The sequence below is a fragment of the Macaca fascicularis genome, chromosome 14 (genome assembly GCF_037993035.2).
Source record: "Macaca fascicularis isolate 582-1 chromosome 14, T2T-MFA8v1.1".
NCBI classification, from domain to species: Eukaryota; Metazoa; Chordata; class Mammalia; order Primates; family Cercopithecidae; genus Macaca; species Macaca fascicularis.
In genome coordinates, this window is record NC_088388.1 from 127,612,597 (window position 1) to 127,635,846 (window position 23,250).

The 23,250-nt window shown below is 36.7% G+C and overlaps 1 protein-coding gene across 13 annotated transcripts in view; it reads right to left on the reverse strand.

Moving 5' to 3' along the window:
* The window catches only part of ARHGAP32 (Rho GTPase activating protein 32), a 306,989-nt gene that overhangs the window by 124,775 nt on the left and 158,964 nt on the right, over positions 1–23,250 (reverse strand). For all 13 annotated transcript variants that reach the window (XM_045370763.2, XM_074015632.1, XM_045370762.2 and 10 more), the window contains one exon: positions 8,028–8,114. In XM_045370763.2, coding sequence (XP_045226698.2) covers positions 8,028–8,114 — 87 coding nt within the window. The remainder of the gene's footprint in view (positions 1–8,027; positions 8,115–23,250) is intronic.

The following is a 23,250-nucleotide window of genomic DNA, read 5'->3' on the forward strand; positions in this document are numbered from 1 at the left end:
ACACAATGAAAGGAATAAAACTTTATTTGCAGATGACAGGACTGTCTATGTAGAAAATCAAAAGAACTGACAAAAAACTCCCGGCACTAATAAATGATTTAAAGCAATGCTGCAGAATATAAGGTTAATACACAAAAGCTAATCAGTTTCCTACATACCAGCAATGAGCAAGAGAAATCTTGTTTGGTTTTATTATTTTTTTTTTTTAGAGACAAAGTCTCACTCTGTCATCCAGGCTGGAGTGCAGTGGTACAATCATGCCTCATTACATCCTCAATGTACTGGGCTCAAGCGATCCTCTTGCCTCAGCCTCCTAAGTAGCTGAGACCACAGGCATGCACCAACATACATGGTTAATTTTTAAATTTTTTATAGAGATGAGATCTCACTATGTTGCCCCGATATCAATCTCCTAGCCTCAGTCGCCAAGCAATTCTACCTCAGCCTCCCAGAGTGCTGGGATTACAGGCATGAGCCAACACACAACAAGGGGAATTTGAAATTAAAAATATATTAATGTTTATAGTAGCAATAAAAAACCAAACTACACAGATAGCGATATATCTAACAAAATACACATAATAGCTATAAAAAGAAAACTACAAAACTCTGGTGAAAGATGTCAAAGATCTAAATAAATGGAGAAATGTTGCATGTTCATGAATAAGAAAGCAATATTGTCAAGATGCCAGTTCTTCCAAACTTGATTTACAGATTCAATACAATTCCAATAAAAATCCCAGCAAGTTATTTTGTTGATACTGATAAGGTGATTCTAAAGTGTTATGGAGAAGCAAAAGACCCAGAAAAACCAAGACAACACTGAAAGAAAAAAAAAACAAAGTTGGAAGGCTGACACTACTAGACTTCAAGACTTATAATAAAACCATACTAGGCTGGGTGCAGAGTGGCTCACGCCTGTAATCCCAGCACTTTGGGAGGCCGAGGCGGGCAGATCAAAAGGTCAGGAGATTGAGACCATCCTGGCTAACACAGTGAAACACCATCTCTACTAAAAATACAAAAAATTAGCCAGGTGTGGTGGTGGGCGCCTGTAGTTCCAGCTACTTGGGAGGCTGAGGCAGGAGAATGGCGTGAACCCGGGAGGCAGAGCTTGTAGTGAGTTGAGATTGCGCCACTGCACTCCAGCCTGGGCGACAGAATGAGACTCTGTCTCAAAAAAAAAAAAAAAAAGAAAAAAACCAAAAAAGACACACTGATAAAGCGCTGTAAACCAAAATATACAAAGTATTCATAAAACTCAACAGTAAGAAAATGAACAACCTAATTAAAAAACAGGCAAAGGATTTGAACAGACATCTTACCAAAGAACACAGATATACAGATGGTAAATAGCATATAAAAATGCTCAACATCATATGTCATTAGGGAATTCCAAATTAAAACAATGAAATGCTACTACATAACATATTAGAATGGCCAAAATCCAAAAACACTGACAACAAATGCTGGCAAGGATGTAGAGCAACAGGAACTCTCATTCACTGCTGCTGGGAATGCAAAATGGCACAGTCACTTTCAAAGGCAGTTTGGCAGTTTCTTACAAAACTAAAAACACTTTTACCATGCAATCCTGTAATCATGCTCCTTGGTGTTTACCCAAATGAGCTGAAAACTTATGTCCACACAGAAACCTGTGTACAAATGTTTACAGCAACTTTATTCATAATTGCCAAAACCTGGAAGCAACTGAGATGTCTTTCAGTAGATGAATGAATAAAATGTGGTACATCCAGACAATGAATATTTTTCAGTGCTAAAGTGAAATGAACTCTCAGCCATAAAAAGACATGTAGGAAATGTAAATGCATATTACTAAGTGAATGGAGATATACTGTATGACTCCAACTATGTGATATCTTAGAAAAGGCAAAACTATGGAGACAGTAAAAAGATCAGCGGTTGCCAGGGGTTAGGGCAAAGGGAAAGATGAATAGGAGGGGCACAGAGGATTTTTATAATACTATTCTGTATGATACTATACTGGTGATACATGTCATTTTACATTTTTCTAAACTTACAGAAAATACACCTCCAAGAGTAAACCCTAATGTAAACTATAAACTTTGATAATGATGTATCAATGTAGGTTCATCAATGATAACCAATGTACCACTGTGGTGTGGGACGTCAACAGTGGGGGATGTCGCATGTGTGTCAGAACATGGAGCATATGGGAACTCTATTATTTCCTGTTCAATTTTGCTGTGAATGCAAAACTTGTCTGAAAAATAAAAAGTTATTGATTTTTTGAAAAATAATCATCTTCCATCTAAGCAGTGTTACTCAAAAAAAAAAGTGTCAACTACCAACCACACAAATGCCTTCAGAGCTTCAAAAAGTTAATGCGGGGAATTAGATTTCAAAATGCAGTTCCTCATATATTCATGAAGTGATTTCTTTCAACTTCTTAAACATATTTTTAGGCCAGCAAAATGTCTGATCTTTTATATACATCTCCACTTATAAAATTAAAACTCTAACACATAACTTGCAAATCATCTAAAACTACATTAAATTCGCTGAGTAAAACTATAAAACTAGTAAATATTTTGTATTTTCAGCAGATATAAAACAAGAACTTTAAATGTAAAGTACTTTCATATGTAAAAATATAGCCTTGATTGGCCAGGCACGGTGGCTTACACCTGTAATCCCAGCACTCTGGGAGGCCGAGGCGGGTGGATCACGAGGTCAGGAGTTCAAGACCATGTTGGCCAACATGGTAAAACCCTGTCTCTACTAAAAATACAAAAATTAGCTGGGCATGGTGGCGTGTGTCTGTAATCCCAGATACTCAGGAGGCTGAGGCAGGAGAATCACATGAACCTGGGAGTTGGAGGTTAACGTGAGCCGAGATTGCGCCACTGCACTCCAGTCTGGCGACAGAGTGAAATTCCATCTCAATAAATAAATAAATAAATAAAATAGAGCCTTGATCAACCGATTTCCAAACAGACTGAATAAATAACCAGAGTATTTTTAAAGTTCAGAAACTGTGTAACGGAATAAATCAAAATCTCTTCCTTATATACTCCTGCCGAAATTTTAATTTGCTAATTCTTAATCTTAGGAATTATTGCTACCAGCTGGGCACAATGGCTCATGCCTGTAATTGCAGCACTCTGGGAGGCAGAGGTAGGTGGATCACTTGAGCTGGTTCGTGACCACCTGGGCAATACAGCAAAACGCTGTCTCTACAAAAAGTAGAAAATTAGCCAGGTGAGGCAGAAGGATCACTTGAGCCTGGGAGGTGGAGCCTATAGTGTACTCCAGCCTGGGTGACAGAGAGAGACCCGGTCTCCAAAAAAAAAAGAGCAAGCATTACTACTTACTACCAATTACTACTATACAAGCATGACAAAAATCAACAATTCTTGATAAGGCTGAGGAAGCAGAATGAGAAAAAAATATCCCAATGTATGCAATGTATGTAGGATCAGATTTCTATGAAAAGAATTTGTTCCTCTTTCACTCGTTTATTCACTAGTTATTTACTGACCACTCACATGGTGCTAAGCACTGTAGTAAGCACCAGAGGTGCGATACAGAAATGATAAACAATAAACCAGACTTCTTAGAATTTGTTTCTAGTGAGGAAAACAAATACTTTTTAAAGTAAACAAACACAAATAAAATGATAGTTTCATACTCTGAAGAAATAAGGATCTACTTCGCATAGGGTCAGAAACAGCCTTTCTAAGGAGGTGGTATCTAAATCAAGTCCTAAAGACTGAGAAGCTACCAGATGTGGCAACGGTGTGAACAGAGTCATGGGATGATCAAAGTTCAAGGCCTTGTTACAGGAAAAAACTTTGGCCTTTTTACAAACTGCCTGAAAACTGGTGTGACCACAGCATGGGAGTGAGGAGGGATTGTCCTGAAATGATACAGAGGAGGCAGGCATACCCAGATTGTGTAGGACCCTCATAGACCCTGGTAAGCAGTTTGGGTTTAGTTCTACATGCAGTGGGAATCTATTCAAGAGTTTTAACCATGATAGTAACAAGATTTGATTTACATTTTACACCATTCTGGCAGTTCATAAGGTTATAATAGACTATAGGATGCAAACATCAGCCCAAACAAGAGATCATGCTGGAGCTAGCTTGGTAACAATAAAAATGGAAAAGAAATGGACAAATTTTAGAAATAATTGCCGTTCTAAGAACAGTCTTTGCTCATGTCCTTGGAAGTCCCTTTGTTATGGGATTATCTGAAAAACAACGGAGGCTATCAATTATCTTTTTAAATGGATGAAGTTCAATGAAAAGACGGAGGGGAAAAAAAAAGACCTGATTTAAATTTCAGCCTGGACCTACCCTAAATACAGAAATGTATGCAAGTTACTCAACATCAATGAACAGCACTTTACTCATCTATGAAACGGGAATAAATGACAGCTACCTTTCACAGAAGCATTATGAGGTTTAAATAAAAGTCCTGGCAATCTGCGTATATATTTTGTTCATATACATATGTTCTATAAACGTTAATATTTACTCCCACTCCTGTAGTTAACAGCATTTTCTAATGCCCTGAATGGAAAAGGAGTTATTTAATACCAGGGAATGCATTTTTGATGATGGAATTTCAAGCAAGAGAACCTTAGAACACAGGAGATATTTTGAGGCAAGGAAGTATTCCCCTAAACCAAGTGATTACCCCACCTACCATGACATAAGAGCATTCAGGCTACTGTATATATTTTAAAAATACTTGATCTTCAGAAAAATCAAACTATTAAATATTGATTAATTCTGCTTAAAATACAAAGGTAGTTAATACACTTTTTACTTAAATAGGAACCATTAACATCAACTACTATAAAGCTGACAGTGAAACATTAAAATCCTAAGTATTTTACTAAGCAACCATTATTCTTATACCAAAAAAACTAGATTTACAGAAGGAAAAGATCAAAACAAGACTTTTATTACAGCACATGTAGAAAAAAATGACCACCACAGCTGGGCTTAAATTTGCCGCTTTAAAATGAACATTAAAAGCTGATGCTTATTTGCTAAAGAATAAAGCAATAAAAGATAGAATACTTTTAGGACCTAGTAACACTGATGTTAAACTCATAAAACATTTTATTCTGTGTAGTGGGGCTCAGTATAATTAGTGTCAGGGTTTATCTAATTTTGGCCTTTTAAAATTATTAAATTTCATATCTACTATGACATATTCCTGAGATTACGAGAATTTTTATTAATTTCCATGAATTTCAACCTAAATACATTAACTTTCTTGAGAAGGTTCCTCATCCACAGCAGCTGGTCTGTTTGTTCTCTAAACAGACACTTTTGTTCATTTACTGAGAGAAGAGAATAAAAAGATAAGAGAGGGGATATCTGCAGCACGACATGTAATTCTAATTAATTACTATGAAAGGGAGGGAGTTGCGGGCTCACCACAGCATTACAGCCTTATCATTCAAGACAGCTTAAAGAACATTTTATCCACGGCTAATATTCAGCTAAGACACACCAAGACGGGTAAATGAGATCTGTATAACTAGTATCTGTTCTATTGCTTTGGGTCCATGCTGTATCAGCTGTTTAAATACTTTTACTATCACTAAGATTTCAGTCCCCAGTTGGCCTGGGCGCTCCCGTAGGGGTTCTAGATTTGAAGGTTCCAAATGTAAACTGGAAGAGAGTTTATATTTCTGGGCTCACGATTTAGAAAGAAATAAACACTTTTAAGGGCAGGCATAGACACATTTCAAAGTTTCCAAGATAAGACTGAAAGAAATCAGTATCACTTAACTTACAGAAAGAAAAACGATTACAGTCAATCAATTTGTCACTTTTATAAGCTAACAGAACAAGAGAAGAAAGGGTTAAGATGAAAGACCAAGAATTTTGGTTAAACAAAAAGAATGTCAAGTGATATTATTAAAAAGTAGAAACTGACAGAGACAAAATTTGTAAATAACTTCTGAAACAGATTACATCAGTGTATAATGGTGGTCTTATCTGAAGATTAAGCAATTTCTCAAATTTTGTTATAGACTGAAATAGACACAGAAAAAGGTGGCAGTCAAGAAACTGAAATCCTCACAGTCCCCACTGCTAACATTCAATATCGCTTAGGACAGCCACTTCAGTAATTTGGACCTCAGTTTCCTCATCTGCAAAACTGGAAGGTCTAATTGTACATCTTTTTCTCTCTTAGTTATAAAAAAGTATGATTCTAGTTTAATATGCTTTATGGCTAACACAATATGGCAAGAATACAGGGGTAGGCCATGGGAATATATCAATGATTACATACAATGAGGCAAAGAACAGGTACAAATGCATTATTACAATGCACTTAGTTACTACTTTGATATAACAAATGGTATACCAAGTAGTATGAAATTTTTTAAGAAGCTTGACGAGATAGTTATACCAGGAAACGAACTATCTATCTAGGTCACCAATACTGCACATGAATATACAATCAAGTAACAATTATACATTATAATATTTGGTACCAAAATACCATGCTTGCCTTCTGAAGGTCATTTTAAAAAACAGCACAGATGTTTTTTAATTTTTGTTGATGTTATGTTTTGTTCATAAGAATAAGAACATTTGCATTCTCGAAGCATATGGAAATTAATGGTGAGAAAAAGAGACGCTAAAACGTCTTAGGTTGTAGAGGGATTAAGAAATTCATTCCTGACACACCAACGATGTACTCTAGACAAAAAAGATATGATCTTCATCCATCTATTAGTAATAACTTATCATAAATGCACTCAATATTTTCACTTAAAAATTAACTCACCAAATGGAAGCATTTTATGAAATATGGCATGAAACTTAGTAATTAAGAGCTTCCCTACATTCTCAAAGAAGCTGAGGTGACATGCAATAAAACACACATGAACAATGTGTGAATTTGGCCATCTTACTTATTTATATACAAGCTAAAATTAGATTTCCAATCCTATACTCTGACACCTAAAAAGAAACGCACTTAATTCTGGAAGGTTTTCCTTAAGGTGACCACAACTAAAAACTTCAGTATATCACACATGATAAAAGCACTGGACTTTTCTGGATCATTTAGCTTCAGGTACATGATTAATACTTTTTGATTAAAAATATAAATGCCCATATATTACTGTCTCCCAAAGATAGCTGAAAACTTTGTATAGAAGAAAGCTTTCCTCCTAAATACTTTCTTTACAATGACTAATTCACCAGTACGCAAAAAGCTTAAAGAATGTAGAATAAGTGAATAAAAGAACTATACTAAGTGCTTACATGATGGGGGAAATAATCAATGCTACAAAGGACATATTTTAAGTCTCATTAAGAGCAAGTCATGGTCATTACCTTCAAAAAAGTTCTAATATTAAAAGTCAAGAAATAACAACAAAAACATGCACATATTCTATTGTCACACCAAAGAGAAACTTAATGTCTCAGTTAGAAAAAGTGTGCATCTGAAGCAGAGACAACATAAGCTACTATTTTGCTATAATATGTGATCAATAGCTGAATCACTTAACGTAATGATCAATAAATATCTTTCCTTTAGTCTTAATAAAGGTATTTTCACTTAAGGGTATGGATTAAATATCTATAAAACGAATTCTACTAAATAGAAGACTTCAACTCTGAGTACATGCAGAAATGCCAACGTGACTGTGAGAAAGAACGAAAACATCTTGATTACCACAGTCATTGTTATTTACTCATAAGTGTCAAAAGCCTTAGGAACTTTCTAAAAGTGCAAAGAGAAGACATACAAGTTGCAATGCTCAACTCCACATTCCATGTAGTATTGTATGAATACATTTATTTCCGTTTTAAAAGAATACCATTTATTTTCTTACAATAATCATTATTGCACAATCTCATTTCAGTATTATATAAGTATTTTTCTGTGGATTATAATCCTTTAGGCAAATCACGTTATAGAAAGAAATCTAATAATCACTCAACCTAATTTTTAATAATTTTTAACTTCATATGAAATGGAGAATACATTCACAAAATCACCTGACAAGCAATCTGCACGAGGTAGACCAGCTCTTTAGATTCACAGCCATTTTTCATTACTTCATTCTGTTCTTCTGAAAGTGAAAGCTACATCACAGAAAAAAAAGAAGAGAGGGAAAGAAAGTCATTATTAGTGAACAAGAATAAACTAAGAATTCATAATACCTGGAGCATCATCTCCAGGTGAGCATCAGCTTAATGTGAGACATACCTTATATAAGAACTTTATTGCTTAAGGCAGATGAATGAAGGACTTGGTGTTTCAGATAAAATATAGTGTAGCTTACATCTAAGGGTCTTCACTTCCTTAATCTATTTAGTACATACATGAAACTAAGCACTGAGAGATAGTATGACTTAACAGTTTAAACAAGCTCAGACCTTATTACACAGATAAAAAACTGGCTGCTCAGTAACAGGTTGGGTCTATGGACATGTTTAATTTCAGAATCACCATGTAGTGGGGTGAGGAGGAGGTGGGGATGGTTAATGGGTACAAAATAAATAGAAAGAATGAAAAAGACCTAATATGTGATAGCAACAAGGTGACAATAGTTAATAATAACTGTACAGTTTAAAATGACTAAAATAGTATAACTGGATTGTCTGTAACACAAAGGATACATGCTTGAAGGAAGGATACCCCATTTTCCATGATGCTATTATTACACATTGCATGCCTGCATGAAAACATCTCATATACCTTATAAATATATAAACCTACTCTGTATCCACAAAGATTTGAAATTTAAAATTTCAAAAAAAAATTCACCATATAGGTCTGCAGACTGGATTTTAGTTTTATTTAAACCAGCTACCAACATGTATTTTTCATGATACAGATTTCTGGCTTCTACTGAAAAATCAGAAAATTGGGAAGACTGGACCTACATTCTCACATGGGCAACAGCTAGCTACAGCTGAGAAATGACCATCACCTTTAAATGAGGTATCTATTCCCCAAGAAAGTCTGCCACAGAGCTGACTACCCTCTAGTTTTCTTGCTAGTATCTAGGCTGAGTATTAACTGTCATTCATCATGCTACTTGCTTTGTTATTTTTCTTATTCCCCACTTGCTTTACTCACTTATGTTATACACCTACCCCATCTTTGGATGTCAATTTGCAAACGTGGTCCCAGAGACGGACAACCCTAAGTTCAAATGTGTTTATAATTGGCTATGTAATATTGACCTACCTGCTTAGGCTCTCAACTGGAAATTGAGGATGACACAATATTATGTATTTTCAAGTCTGTGGGTATTAAATGCGATGATGCATGGACAGTGTCCACCCAGGTAACTAATACTTAATAAATGTAATGTACCATTATAATTCATACTATATGAAATACAAGGTTGATGGAGACATATTCTCTATTGAGGAAAGTGGTATCACAAAGTATTTTTTTAAACTTCAGATACTAAGAAGTTGTTCACAAGATAACAATCATTCTCCCAGTAGCCCAAAAAAGCCAGGTTAATGACAAAAGCAAAGTTTTAAAAAGAAACCAAATAATTAAGGGTGAAAAGAAACCTACATGAACTAGCTTTCCGAAAGTGACAACACTTTCATGAGACAGAAGAGACTCAAAGATGTGCTGAGACGCCTGGCAGAGATACCAGAGAAAAAGAATCTGTGTTAGACGGGGTAAGGAGAAACCAGCCAAACCTTGAGTGACTGCACATAAACTAAAGTGATAAACTCAAATTACAAGGAGCACCCTGTAGCAGAGAGTTGACACTCACCCATCAACTGATTCCCACAGGTACACACCAAGGGCATCGGGTGAGTAAACCAAAGGCTGCAGGGGAGGAAGAGAACTGAGAGAATGAACCTTGAAGTATGGGAAGCCTCCCCAAGCACAAGGCAGCTAACCTCCCTTGACTGGGAGCATGGCAGTGAAACAGAGGGGAAAAGAGAACTGGGAGATACCCCTCTGAAAGCACTCAGGACACTTAACAACTGAAGGATGGAGGTGGCACAGAAGAGCTGGGAGAAACTGCAGGCCTTCACAGCTACCCTCAAAGCTCTTGGGTAGGGCAAGGGGAAGAGTGCTCTCCAGAGGCACAAAGTGCTGGGGGAAAGAACTGGACAGACAAGAGAAGCAGCGACCAGGCTGCAAGCAGAGAAAGAAAACATGTTCTCCCTCAGCTCAGAAGATTTGGGGCTTCATAGCAAAGCACAAGGATATCTTCAGCATCTCACCACTCTTCAATTTTCCTTGTGAAAGAAATCTCAGAACCTTAACTTCAAAATATTTAAAGCAGTGATAAACTCAATCAAAGTAAAGCTGTCATAAGAGACCAGATCTGTATCAAATAGAGATCAGCCTGATGCACCACCTCACTTCAACAGACTGAAAGAAGAAGAGATAAGCCCTTTCCTGGAGGTCAGTTTACTGACTTTGGTCTCAGCTGTTTTTTCATATATTTCACATGAAAGAATTACAAAACACACAGATAAGCAAGCAAATGTGACACATGGGCACGAGAAGCAAGGGTAAAATAAAGCAGACACAGAATTGGGCCAGATATAAAAATAATAAGAAAGAGAATGTAAATTAAATATAATAGAGATTCTAAAATACAGTTCAATAGGCAAACAATATGCAAAAGCACAGGAGAAAGAGAAGATTCTGGAAAAATGGCAGACTCAGAAGCACCAGGAATCCATCTTTCCACCTAGACAATAACTGCACTGGCAGAATCTGCCTGGTGTGTAACTATTGTAACAACTCTGGTACCTACTGAAGGCCTGCAACTTTCAAGGGAAGGCTTGTATGGGAAACTGTAGTTCATTTTGGTCAACATCAGCACTTAAAAAATAACAGCTCCCTATACCCCCGCCACCCCTATAGCAGGCAGCTGTGCACATACTCCGGGAGCAGCATACACCTACCTTACAAGAGCCAAGACAGACAAAAAGAACACTGCCTCCAAATTTCAGAGATCTATGCTATGACTGCAGATCACTGCTTTGAATTGCAGAGGTGCAAATAGCTATGTGTCCATTACACCTAGCTCCACTGTTTGCAGGCCCATGCTCCTCTGGCTAAAGTGACTTCCAGCAGACATAAAGGGCCAACACCCTCTTCCTTCCCTGTCCCCCTTTATTTTTCTCTTTTTCCTCCTTCGGGAAAATATAATAGACTAGGACATTCAAAAGCAACTGCACCTATAGAGAAAATCAGAAAGTGACCACACATGCTCAGAGAAAGGTACAGGCTTAGGAAAGACCAAAGAAGACATTAAGTTCCAATTCAGACTGATCTTTGGCACAGAGATAGACTACAACAATCAAAAAACCAAAAACAATAAAAACAGCAGTCCCTGGGGAAGGAGGAGAATCTGGTTTTCAGAGTTACCACATCATTAGATTCAAATGTCCATTTTTCAAAAAAAAAAAAAAAATCACAAGGCATATAAAGAAACAAAGTATGAACCTTTCAAAGGTAAAAATTAATCAAAATGAATCACAGTGGCTCACATCTGTAATCCAGTACTTTGGGAGGCTGAGGCAGGAGGATAGCTTGAGGCCAGGAGTTCAAGACCAGCTTGGGTAACATAGAACACCATCTCTACAAATTTTTTTAATAAAAATAGAAATTAAAAACTGTTTCTGAAAAAGATCTGATAGTAGGTTTACAAGACAAACGACTATCTTAAAGATGTTCAAAGACCTAAAGGAAGTTGTGGAAAAAGTCAAGAAAACATTATATAAACAAAATAGAAGTATCAATAAAGAGGTAAAAAGCCTAGAAACCAAAATCAAATTTTGTAGCTGAAAAGTATAAAAACTGAAATGAAAAATTCACTAGAGGGATTCAAAGGCAGGTTTGAGCAGGCAGAAAAGAGAGTTAGTTAACTTAAAGATAAGACAATAGAAATGATTGAATCTGAGTAATAGGAAGAAAAAATGATTGAAGATAAGTAATAAGAGCCTAAGGGACCCATGGGACACCCTCAAGCAAACCAACATACATATGTAGGAGTACCAGAATAAAAGAAGAGAGAGAAAGGGGCAAAGAGATTATTTGAAAAGATAATGGCCCCAAACTTCCCAAAATTGATAAAAGACATGAATATAAACCTCCAAGAAGCTCAATGAATTCTAAGTAAGATAAACTCAGAGAGACCCACACTAAGATACCTGATAACCAAATGTTCAAAATACAAAGATAAGGAGGCAAGCTTGAAAGAGTCAATATAGGAGTGACTCAACACCTGCAAGGGATCATCAATAAGATTAGGAGATTTCCCATTAGAAACTTTAAAGGTCAAAAAACAGCAGGTCAATATATTCAAAGTGCTAAGAGAACTGGCAACAACTAATTCCATAACCAGCAAAACTGTCCTTAAAAAGTAAGGGAGATGCTCCCAGATTTTAAAAAGCCCAACTTCAGATATTCCCAGATAAAGAAGAGCTGAGGGAGTCAATTACCACTAGACCTGCCACACAGAAATTCTCAAGGAAGTCCTGCAGGGTAAAATAAATTAAAACACATACACACAAACACTACTAACTCAAAGCCATATGAAGAAGAAAGAACTCAATAAAGGTAAATATATGGACAATTATAAAAGCCTGTATTACTGTACAATGATATGTAACTCTACTTTTTATCTAAATGATTTCAGAGACTAATTCTTAAAAGAAAATTATTAGTCTAAAGGCTAGCATTACTATTATTATTTATTATTATTATTATTATTATTATTATTTTGAGATGGAGTCTTGCTCTGTCACCCAGGCTGGAGCACAGTGGTGCGATCTTGGCTCACTGCAAGCTCCGCCACCTGGGTTCATGCCATTCTCCTGCCTCAGCCTCCTGAGTAGCTGGGACTACAGGCGCCCACCACCATGCCCAACTAAGTTTTTGTATTATTTTACTGATTTCACTGGGGTTTCACTGTGTTAGCCAGGATGGTCTCAATCTCCTGACCTCGTGATCCACCCGCCTCAGTCTCCCAAAGTGCAGCTAGCATTATTTTAACTCTGGTTTGTAATTCCACGTCCTTTCCTACATCACTTCAAAGAATAATACATTTTAAAAATTATTTATGTTTCAGAACAGAAAAATGTATAAAGATGTGATTTTGCGATAATCAACAACCAAAAGAGGAGACGTTGGAGCTATTATAGGAGCAGAGTTTTTCTATGTTAATAAACTTAAACCAGCATAAATTCAAATTTGAATGTTATAACTTTAGAATGTTGAATGTAATCCTCATGGCAACCACAAAAAGATAGCTATAGAATGTGAACAAAAGAAAATAAGAAAGAAATCTAAACATTTCACAATAAAAAAATCAACTAAACACATTTAAAAAGCATTAATGCAGGAAATGAGGAACAAAAAAGCTATAAGACACAAAGAAAACATATAGAAAAATGAGAGAAGTCCCTCCTTCTCAGTAATTACTTTTAATGTGAATGAAATAAACTGTATAATCAAAGACAGAGATTGGCAGAATAACAAAGTAACATAATTCAATTACAGTGATGTGCCACCATAACATCATTTTGGTCAACGACGAACTGCATACATATATCACAGTGGACCCAAAAGATTACAAAACCACATTCTTACTATATCTTTTCCATATTTAGACATATTTGGATACACAGATGCTTACCATTGTGTTACAACTGCCTATAGTATTCAGTAAAGTAACATTCTGAACAGGTTTGTAGCCTAGAAGCAATAGGCTATACCAGATAGCTTGGGTATATAGTAGGCTATACCTTCTCTAAGTACATTTTAAAGATATTCACAACTACAAAATCACCTAATAATATATCCCTCAGAAAATAACCCTGTTAAGTGATGCATTACTATATACGGTGGCTATGAGAGATACACTTTAGACCCAAATACACAAATAGATGGAAAGTGGAAGGATGGAAAAAGATATTCTATGCAAATTGAAACCAAAAGAGAGTGGAGGTGACTACACTAAAAATAAATAAAACAGACATTAAACCAAAAAGTTTAGAGACAAAAAAGAATATTATATATTAATAGAAGGTTCAATACACAAAGAAGATACAACAATTATAAGTGGTGGGGGAGAGCAAGATGGCTGACTAGATGCAGCCAGGTGAAAGAGCTCCCACCGAGAGACTGAGATGACTGGTGTGCTTCTAATAAATCTTCAGAGGCAAGGCATCAAGAGTGTACACAGGGAAGACACAGAAGCTGGGCTGAAGGGGGAGAAAGCTGGGAATCCTGCATGGCCCTACTGTGCACTGCACCAGGACTCATTCCTGGATCCTAACAGCTCCAGGGGAACAGGTGAGTTGAACTGGTAAGGAGCAACCTGCACTTGCCACAGGCCTCTGAAACTCTGGCAGGAAGAGACCCCCCCCTCAACCACCATGTACACTGAATTGGCAGGGAGAGCTTCTTAGAGAAGTGGTAGGGGCAGCAAGCCAGCTGATGTGGAGCCCAGAAGGTTTGATGCAGGAGCATCCATAGCAGAGCACATTTAGGAGTGGCCATGCTCCTAGGCTCAACTTGCAACCACAGGTGACTTTAGTTCAAGGGGAACTGCTAGACCTGATCTCTGCAAGACAGTCTTGCCCATCAGATGGGGCTGGTCCAATTTGACCATCCCTTGGTGTGCTGCCCTCTCCCAAGGACCCAGCCTGGCCACACATGTTTGCAGGCCAGCCTCGCATGTCCTGGGAGCTGTATCATAGCTTCTGCACTGTTGGACCATGCCTGACCTGTGGAGAGCTGCAGTGGGGTGGCACCTATGACCATGCATGAGCCCACACTCCCTCCCCATATGTCAGCCTCCCCTGAAGCCATGGCAACTCCCCACATCACTTTGATGGTATATGTCAGTGTGGGCAGGTTTTGCTTTCCTTTCTCCACCAGTGAACAAGAGTGCAATCCACCCTACCTCCACCTGCCGACCGCCACTGTAGATGGAGCCTTGGCGGGCAGAACCAGCCAACCCCAACCCTGCCTGTACCCTGCCCTTATACTAACACTGCACAGAGAACAGTGAATCCTCTCCCACCTGAGCAACCACTTCTGCTATGGGGCACAGAGAAGGCACCCAGAGCCGCACCCACCAGCTCCCAAGCCAACACCACCTCCAGCACAACTGTGTGCAAAGTAACCAACAAGGGGTCTCCACGCACCCCACAGCTGTGCTGCCTCTGCCACTGTGGTGAACGCCCACAGGAAGGCAAGCACGCTGGCATCCACTAGCACTCTGTTGCAGCTGCTGCTACAAGGATGGACCCTGCTATCACCACACTATGAAATGCTTTGACCGTCACCACCCATTGGAGTGTAGTGATCAGCAGTCCACAAGCACTTTGGCCTCCACTGACACAGTAAATTCCTAACTAACCTCAAGGAGACAAAGGACAAAGTCTGGGTGCAATACAGTTGGGAGCAGAGCACTGGCCCCCCAAAAAACTTCCAGAAATGAAGCCAATCCGCTGAATCCCCTTTATAACACAATCAAACCCTAAAGGTCATCAAACAGGATAAAAGGGAGAACAAAACATCCAAAGGCCAGCAACCTAAAAGACTGAAGGTAGATAAGCCCACAAAGATGAGAAAGAATCGGCACAAGAACCCTGAAAACTCAAAAAGCCAGAATGCCTTCTACTCTCCAAACGAATGTATCATCTCTCCAGTAAGGGTCCTGAACTGGCCTGAAATGGAAACAGAATTCAGAATATGTATAAGAATGAAGATCACTGGACTACAGGAGTACACTAAAACCCAATCCAAGGAAGCTAAAAACCATGACAAACAATGCAGAAGCTGACAGACAAAATAGCCAGTATAGAAAATAATGTAACCAACCTGATAGAGCTGAAAAACACACTACAAGAATTTTATAATGCAATCACAAGTATTTATAGCAGAACAGACCAAGCAGAGGAAAGAATCTCAAAGCTTGAAGACAGGCATTCTGAAATAAGACAGACAAGAATAGAGAAAAAAGAATGAAAACGAATAAATAAAACCTCCAAGAAATATGGGACTGTGTAAAAGATACCAAATCTACAACCACCCTGGTGCCCCTGAAAGAGATGAACAGAATGGAACCAAATTGGAAAACATATTTCAGGATATCATCCATGAGAACTTCCCCAACCTAATTAGAGAAGCCAACATTCAAATTCAGGAAATGTAGAGAATTCAAGTAAGATACTTCACAAGAAGATCATCCCCAAGACACATAATCATCAGATTCTCCAAGGTCAAAATGAAAGAAAAAATGTGAAAGGCAGCTAGAAAGAAAGGTCTGGTCATCTACAAAGGGAAGCCCATCAGACTAACAACAGACCTCTCAGCAGAAACCCTACAAACCAGAAGATATTGAGAGCCAATATTCAACATTCTTAAAAAAAATTCCAACACAGAATTTCATATCTGGTGAAACTAAGCTTCACAAGCAAAGGAGAAATAAGATCCTTTTCAGACAAACAAATGCTGAGGGAATTAGTTAACACCAGACCTGCCTTACAAGAGCTCCTGAAGGAAGCACTAAATATGGAAAAGAAAAACTGTTACCAGCTGCTACAAAAACACACTGAAATAAGCAGACCAATGATACTATAAAGCAACCACATAAACAAGTCTGCAAAATAACCAGCTAACATCATGATGACAGGATCAAATCCACACATACCACTACCAACCTAGAATGTAAATGGGCTAAATGCCCCAATTAAAAGACACACAGTGGCTAACTGGATAAAGAACCAAGACCCATTGGTATGCTGTCTTCAAGACACCAATCTCACATGCAATGAGACCCATAGGTTCAAAATGAGAGAACTCCTATCCTATCACCTAACAACAATAACAAAAACAGAAACAATTTAAAAATGGGCAAAGTACTGGAGAACAGACATTTCTCCGAAGAAGATATACAAATGACCAGAAAGCACACAAAAAGATGTTCAAAATCACTAATCATCAGCCAATGCAAATCTAAACTACAATGAGATACCACTTCACACGCATAAGGACATCTATTATCCAAAAACAGAAAACAACAAGTGCTGGTTTCAAATTAGAGTGACTGAAACCCTTGTGCATTATTGGTGGTGTTTGTACTGCCACCATGGAAAACAGAATGGTGGTCCTCAAAAAACTTAAAAGGAGAATTATTAAATGTCCGTCAACAGATGACTGGATAATCAAAATGTGGTGCACACATTTACACATGTACACCAACATGCAAAATGAAATATTATTCAGTCTCAGCCTTTAAAAAGAAAAAAATTCGGACATATGCTACAACAGGGATGAACACTGTGCTAATGTTAAATATACCAATCACTAAAAGACAGACACTTGATTCCACATATGTGTGGTACTTAGAGTAGTCAAAAGAAAATATGGGAAATCCAGCAGAGATTGAAACTACGAAAAAAATTCCATAAAAAATGCCAAAAATGTTTTTTTATATCAGATATTAACAGCAAACTGGCAACAGTAAATGAAAGAAGCAGTGAACTTGAAAACAGGTCAATAAGAAGTATCCACATTGAATCACTAAGAGAAAAAAACAATGAACAAAAATAACAATACAGTTCAGCTCCCTAAGAGAATGTCAAACAGATAACCACAAATATAATTGCAGTACCAGAAGAAGATAAGAGAGAATGAAGCAGAATATCTTAGGAGATACCAGATGAGAACTTTCCAAATATGTGAAAACATCAGCTTCAAAATCAAGAAACTCAGTGAACCCCAAACTAAATGAATAAATCAGTACTAAACATATCATAATTATAATTTTGAAAAGGAAAGATAAAAGAAAAAACCTTTCAATCTATAAAGAAAAAACAAACATGACTCATGGGGGAAAAGTATAAATAACAGCTGACCTCTCACCAGAAACAAGAGAGAGGAGAAGACAAAAAGAAAACATCTTTTAAGTGCTGAAAGAAATGTTGTCAATACTATTAATATGATTCATGCAAATAACCATCAGAAATTAAGCAACATAAAAACATTCACAAATAAAAATAATCTGAAAGAATTTGTCTCCAGTAGACTAGTCCAACAAAAAAACTATAACAAGTTCTTCAGGCTAAAGAGAAATGGTACCAGATAAAAACCGAGAACTGCAGGAAGGAATAAACAGTTCCAGAAATAGGAAATATCTAAGTAACTATAAAACACCTAACATCTCAACAGTAACAGATGGAACAGTTTAAGAATATCCTTAAGTTCTGAGAACATAGATATACCAAGACTTTATTCGTACCTAAACTATCATGTAAAAATAAGAGCCAAAAAAAGTATTTTCTGACTAACAAAAACTGAAGAGTTCCCACCAACAAAACCTCACCAAAAAATTTTTCTAAAATATGTACTTTAGAAGAAAAGGGATTCTAAAAGAATAAACTGAGACATAAGGTAGAAATATTGAGCAAGAAATAAGTTTATAAATCTAAACAAATTGTTTATAAAAATAACATTTAATTACAAAAGATAAAAAGTTAGAATTATCATCATGAACAACACTAACATGGAGAAAAGAGTGATCACAGTTAAAATATTCTAAATGCTGATACTTTGACAGAATCAGTTAGAGATATTGAAAAAAAATTAGCCTTTAAATTACGTATTTGAGTTATGATTTTAGTTGTAGCCACAAAAACAACAGAAAAATGATATATATTTTCTATTTTCTGGTTTCCAAACCAAAAGGAAGAGGACAAAACTTTTAAATGTCAATAACTTTAAAAGAAATTAAGACTAGAAATAAAAATTAATCTCTCTAGGTAGAAATGGGGAGGAAGGCATAAGGAGAGAGAACACTTCAGAAAAATAGAAAAGCAAGGAGATAAGAAGAAAAACTAAAAGAGAAAGAAGATGGCCAAACAGTGGCAATAAAATGGTAAAGTAGGTGGCTCCAAGCTTCAGTCCCTCCAAAAATCACAAAAACCAAGCACAATCTCTGAGAGTCAACTTTCTCAGTACTCCAGAAAACATTATAGGGTTTAGAATAACCAAGAGATCACTGAATGAAGGAAAAAGCAACTTCAAAATAGGAAAGCTTTGTGGCATTTTTACTTGTGCTTACCCCAAAACTCTCTGGCTCAGCAGTAGTCTTGATGATGCCAACCCTCACTGGGCCAAGAACGAACAGAAAGACCCTATTCACAAACTGTTGTTTGTCTCTTCTAACCTTTCTAGAGGCTACCTGAACAACTGATGCAAGGTGCTTACCTACATTTCACCTAACATGGAACTCATTCAGGAAGGAAAAGCATTAAACCTTGCTTAAAAATACAGTAAGGCAAATGAAAACTCTACAACTATCCAGAGCAAAAAATTATAGTTGAGACATAAAATGGACAATCCAAAATCTAGGAGGGAAAGGTGAGTAGAGAGGATCTCTGGGAAATGACAGCATTCAAAAGTACCTGGGTATATGGAAGTATTTTGAGAAGCATGCACATGCACAGGGTAGGACGCATACTCACAAAAAGCTAAGAAGTCCCTAAGTTTTCACCTCTAGCTGACCTCTAGGATAAGCGTAACATGAAGGGAAGACTAACGCAGACCTGTAAACAGCCTCGCTAGGTGCTGAGTGAGTATTCCAGTACAGAAACAACATATAAAGACTGGAGAAAGAAGCTTTTTCATTGACTTTTATTTTCCACTCCTGGCATTCAAAAAAAAAAAAAAAATCCCTAACAAAACACTATCTAAGCACAAGCTAAAAGAAGAAAGACTTTACTGAATACATATGACAAGGAATATAGTCTTCACTAAAACAGTTTGGAAAAAAAATCACTGAACAAACACAACTGCAGCCATGAACAATGAAAAAAAAATCAAACTCCAAGGATAGATGAGAACACAATTTCCATAGTTACTACATTATAATATTCAAATGTACAGTATGCCACACAAGTCACAAGGTATACAAAGAAACAGGAAAGCATGGATTCATCAGAGGAAAAATAAGTAAATCAACAAAAACTGTACCTGAAAAGTCTATATATAGGACTTGACTCTAAATAAACTGTATACAACATATTCAAAAAGTTCAAAGAAACCATGGACAAAGAAATAAGAGAAATCAAGAAACGGATGTATGAACAAATAAGAATATTAATAAGAAGCTATAAAGTATTAAAAAAAAAAAAAGTCTGGGGCCAAAAAGTACAGTAACTAAAGTTAAAATCTGACTAGACAAAAAACAACAGATGTTGGTGAGGCTGCAGAGAAAAGGAATTGCTTATATACTGTTGTTGGGAATGTAAATTAGTTCAGCCATTTGGAAAGCAGTTTGGAGATTAAAAGAACTTAAAACAGAACTACCATTTGACCCAGCAATCCCATTACTGGATATATATACAAAAGAAAACAAATTGTTCTACCAAAAAGACACATGAACTCACATGTTCATCACAGCACTATTCACAATAGCAAAGACATGGAATCAACGTAGGTGCCCATCAAAAGTGAGCTGGATAAAGAAAATATGGTACACACATACCACGGAATATTACACAGCCATAAAAAAGAAAAAACCACATCCTTTGCAGCAACATAAATGCAGCCAGTGGTTATTATCCTAAGCAAATTAACACAGGGGCAGAAAATTAAATATCACATGCTCTCACTTATAAGTCGGAGCCAAACATCAGGTACTTATGGAAATAAAGATGGTAACAAAAGACACTGGGGACTACTAGATAGGGGAGGGAGGCAGTGGGGAAAAGATTTAAAAACTAACTTTTGGGTGTTATTCTCAGTACGTGGATGATAGGATTATTTGGACCCTAAACCTCAACATCACATGATATACCCAGGTAATAGATACATTTGTACATGTACTCCCTGAATCTAAAATAAAAGTTGAAAAAGAAAACAAAAATTCACTAGATAGCTCAGCAACAAATTTGAGCAAGAAGAGGAAAGAATCCATCACCTTAAAGATAAGAGAAGTAAAAGTATAAAATGTAATGAACAGAAAGAAAAAATAATTTAAAAAATTAATCAGTGCTTTAAAAAACCTATGAGACCCATCAAGTGGACCAACTCTTGCATTATGGAAATCTAAGAATGAAAAAGAGAGAATGGGGCAAATATTATTTTTAACAATAAAGGCCAAAATCATTCCAAATGTGATGAAAGACGTAAATGTGCACATCCAAAATCCAAAGAGTTCCACACCAAGACACACTATAATAAAATTTTCAAAAGACAAGGTCAAAGAGAAGTTCTTGAAGGCAGCAAAAAAGAAGCAATTGGTCGCATATAAGTGATCCTCAAAAACATTATAAGCTCTTTTCTCAGCTGAAATGTTGAGGCCAAAAGGCAGAGGGATGATATATTTAAACTGCTGAAAGAAAAACCTAGTCAACTAACAATTCTATATCCAGCAAGACTATCCTTCAAAAATAAAGGGGAAATTAAAACATTCACAGATTTCCCCCAAAAAATAGAACTGAAAGGGCTGACCAACACTAGACCTACCCCACAAGAAAGGCTAACCAAGTTCTTAACATTGATATAAAAGGACACCAGACAGTAACTTGAAGCCATATGAAAACAGAAAGATCTCCAGTTAAGGTCAATACATGGACAAACACACACCAATAATACTGAAACTCTGGTTTAGAACCCCACTTTTTGCTTTCTATGTTATTTAAAAGACTCATGCATAAATGTGTATGTTATTGGGCACATGATATATAAAGATGTAATCTGTGGCATCAATAACTTAATGAGGCAATTGAGCTGTATAAAAGTAGAGGTTTTGGGCCGGGCGCGGTGGCTCACGCCTGTAATCCTAGCACTTTGAGAGGCCGCAGCAGGCGGATCACCTGAGGTCAGGAGTTCAACACCAGCCTGACCAACATGGAGAAACCCCGTCTTTACTAAATATAACAGATTAGCCAGATGTGGTGGCACATGCCTGTAATCCCAGCTACCTGGGAGGCTGAAGCAGGAGAATTGCTTGAACCTGGGAGGCGGAGGTTGCACTGAGCCAAGATCATGCCACTGCACTCCAGCCTAGGCAACAAGAGCAAAACTCTGTTTCAAAATAAAAAAGAAAAGAGATTTCGTATGGAATTGAAGTTAAGTTGGCAAAAATTCAAAATAAACTGTTATAATTTTAAGATGTTCTATGTAATCACTGTGGTAACCATAAAGAAAACAGCCATATAGAATGAACACAGGAAAAAATGAGAAGAGAATCAAAACATGTCACTAATTCAATTAAATAAGAAAGAAGGCAGTAACAGCCAAAATAGGGGCAAAAACTGTAGGACATATAGAAAACAAACAGCAAAATGGCGTAAGTCCTTCCTTAAGAGTAATTACTACAAATGTAAATAGAGTAAACTCTACAATCATAAGGCAGAGATGGAGAATGGATTAAAAACAAACACAATCCAACTACTTGCTTTCTACAAGAGACTCAATTTAGATCCAAAGATACAAATATGTTGAAAATGAAAAGATGAAAAATTATATTCCATGTAGATGAAAAGCAAAAAGACCTGGGTAGCTATACTAATATCAGACAAAATAGACATTAAGACAAAAATGAACATTATATATTGATGAAATGAGAAAATTCATCAAGAACATACAACAATTAGAAACAATTAGAAGCAAAAGAGCACCAAAATATATAAAGCAAACATGACAGAACTGAAAGGAGAAATAAGCAGTTCTACAAAAGCACTAGTTGAGTTCAATATGACCTTTCAATAATGAATAGACTAGAATATTTTTATATGTTTGTTGATCACCTCCATATCTTCTTTGGAAAAATTGGAAAAATATCTGCTCAAACCCTTTGCTGATTTGTGAAGTGGGTTGTTGATATTTTGTTGTTGAGTTGTAGTAGTTCTACATATAATTTGCTTCAGATATATGATTTGCATTATTCCCATTCAATGGATTCTTTTCACTCTCTTGATAGTGTCTTTGAATGTACAATTTTTAAATTGATACATAATATTTTACATATGTGTGAGTTACATGTGATACTTTGTTACAAGCACAGAAAGCGTCATTATCAAATCAGGGTATTTGGGATTTCCATCACCTTAAGTATTTACCATTTTTATGTGTTGGAAACATTTTCAAGATCTCTCTTTCAGCTACTTTGAAATATACATACATGGTTGTTAACTATAGTCATCCTACTCTGGTATTGAACATTATAACTTACACCTTCTATCTAACTGCATGTCTCTT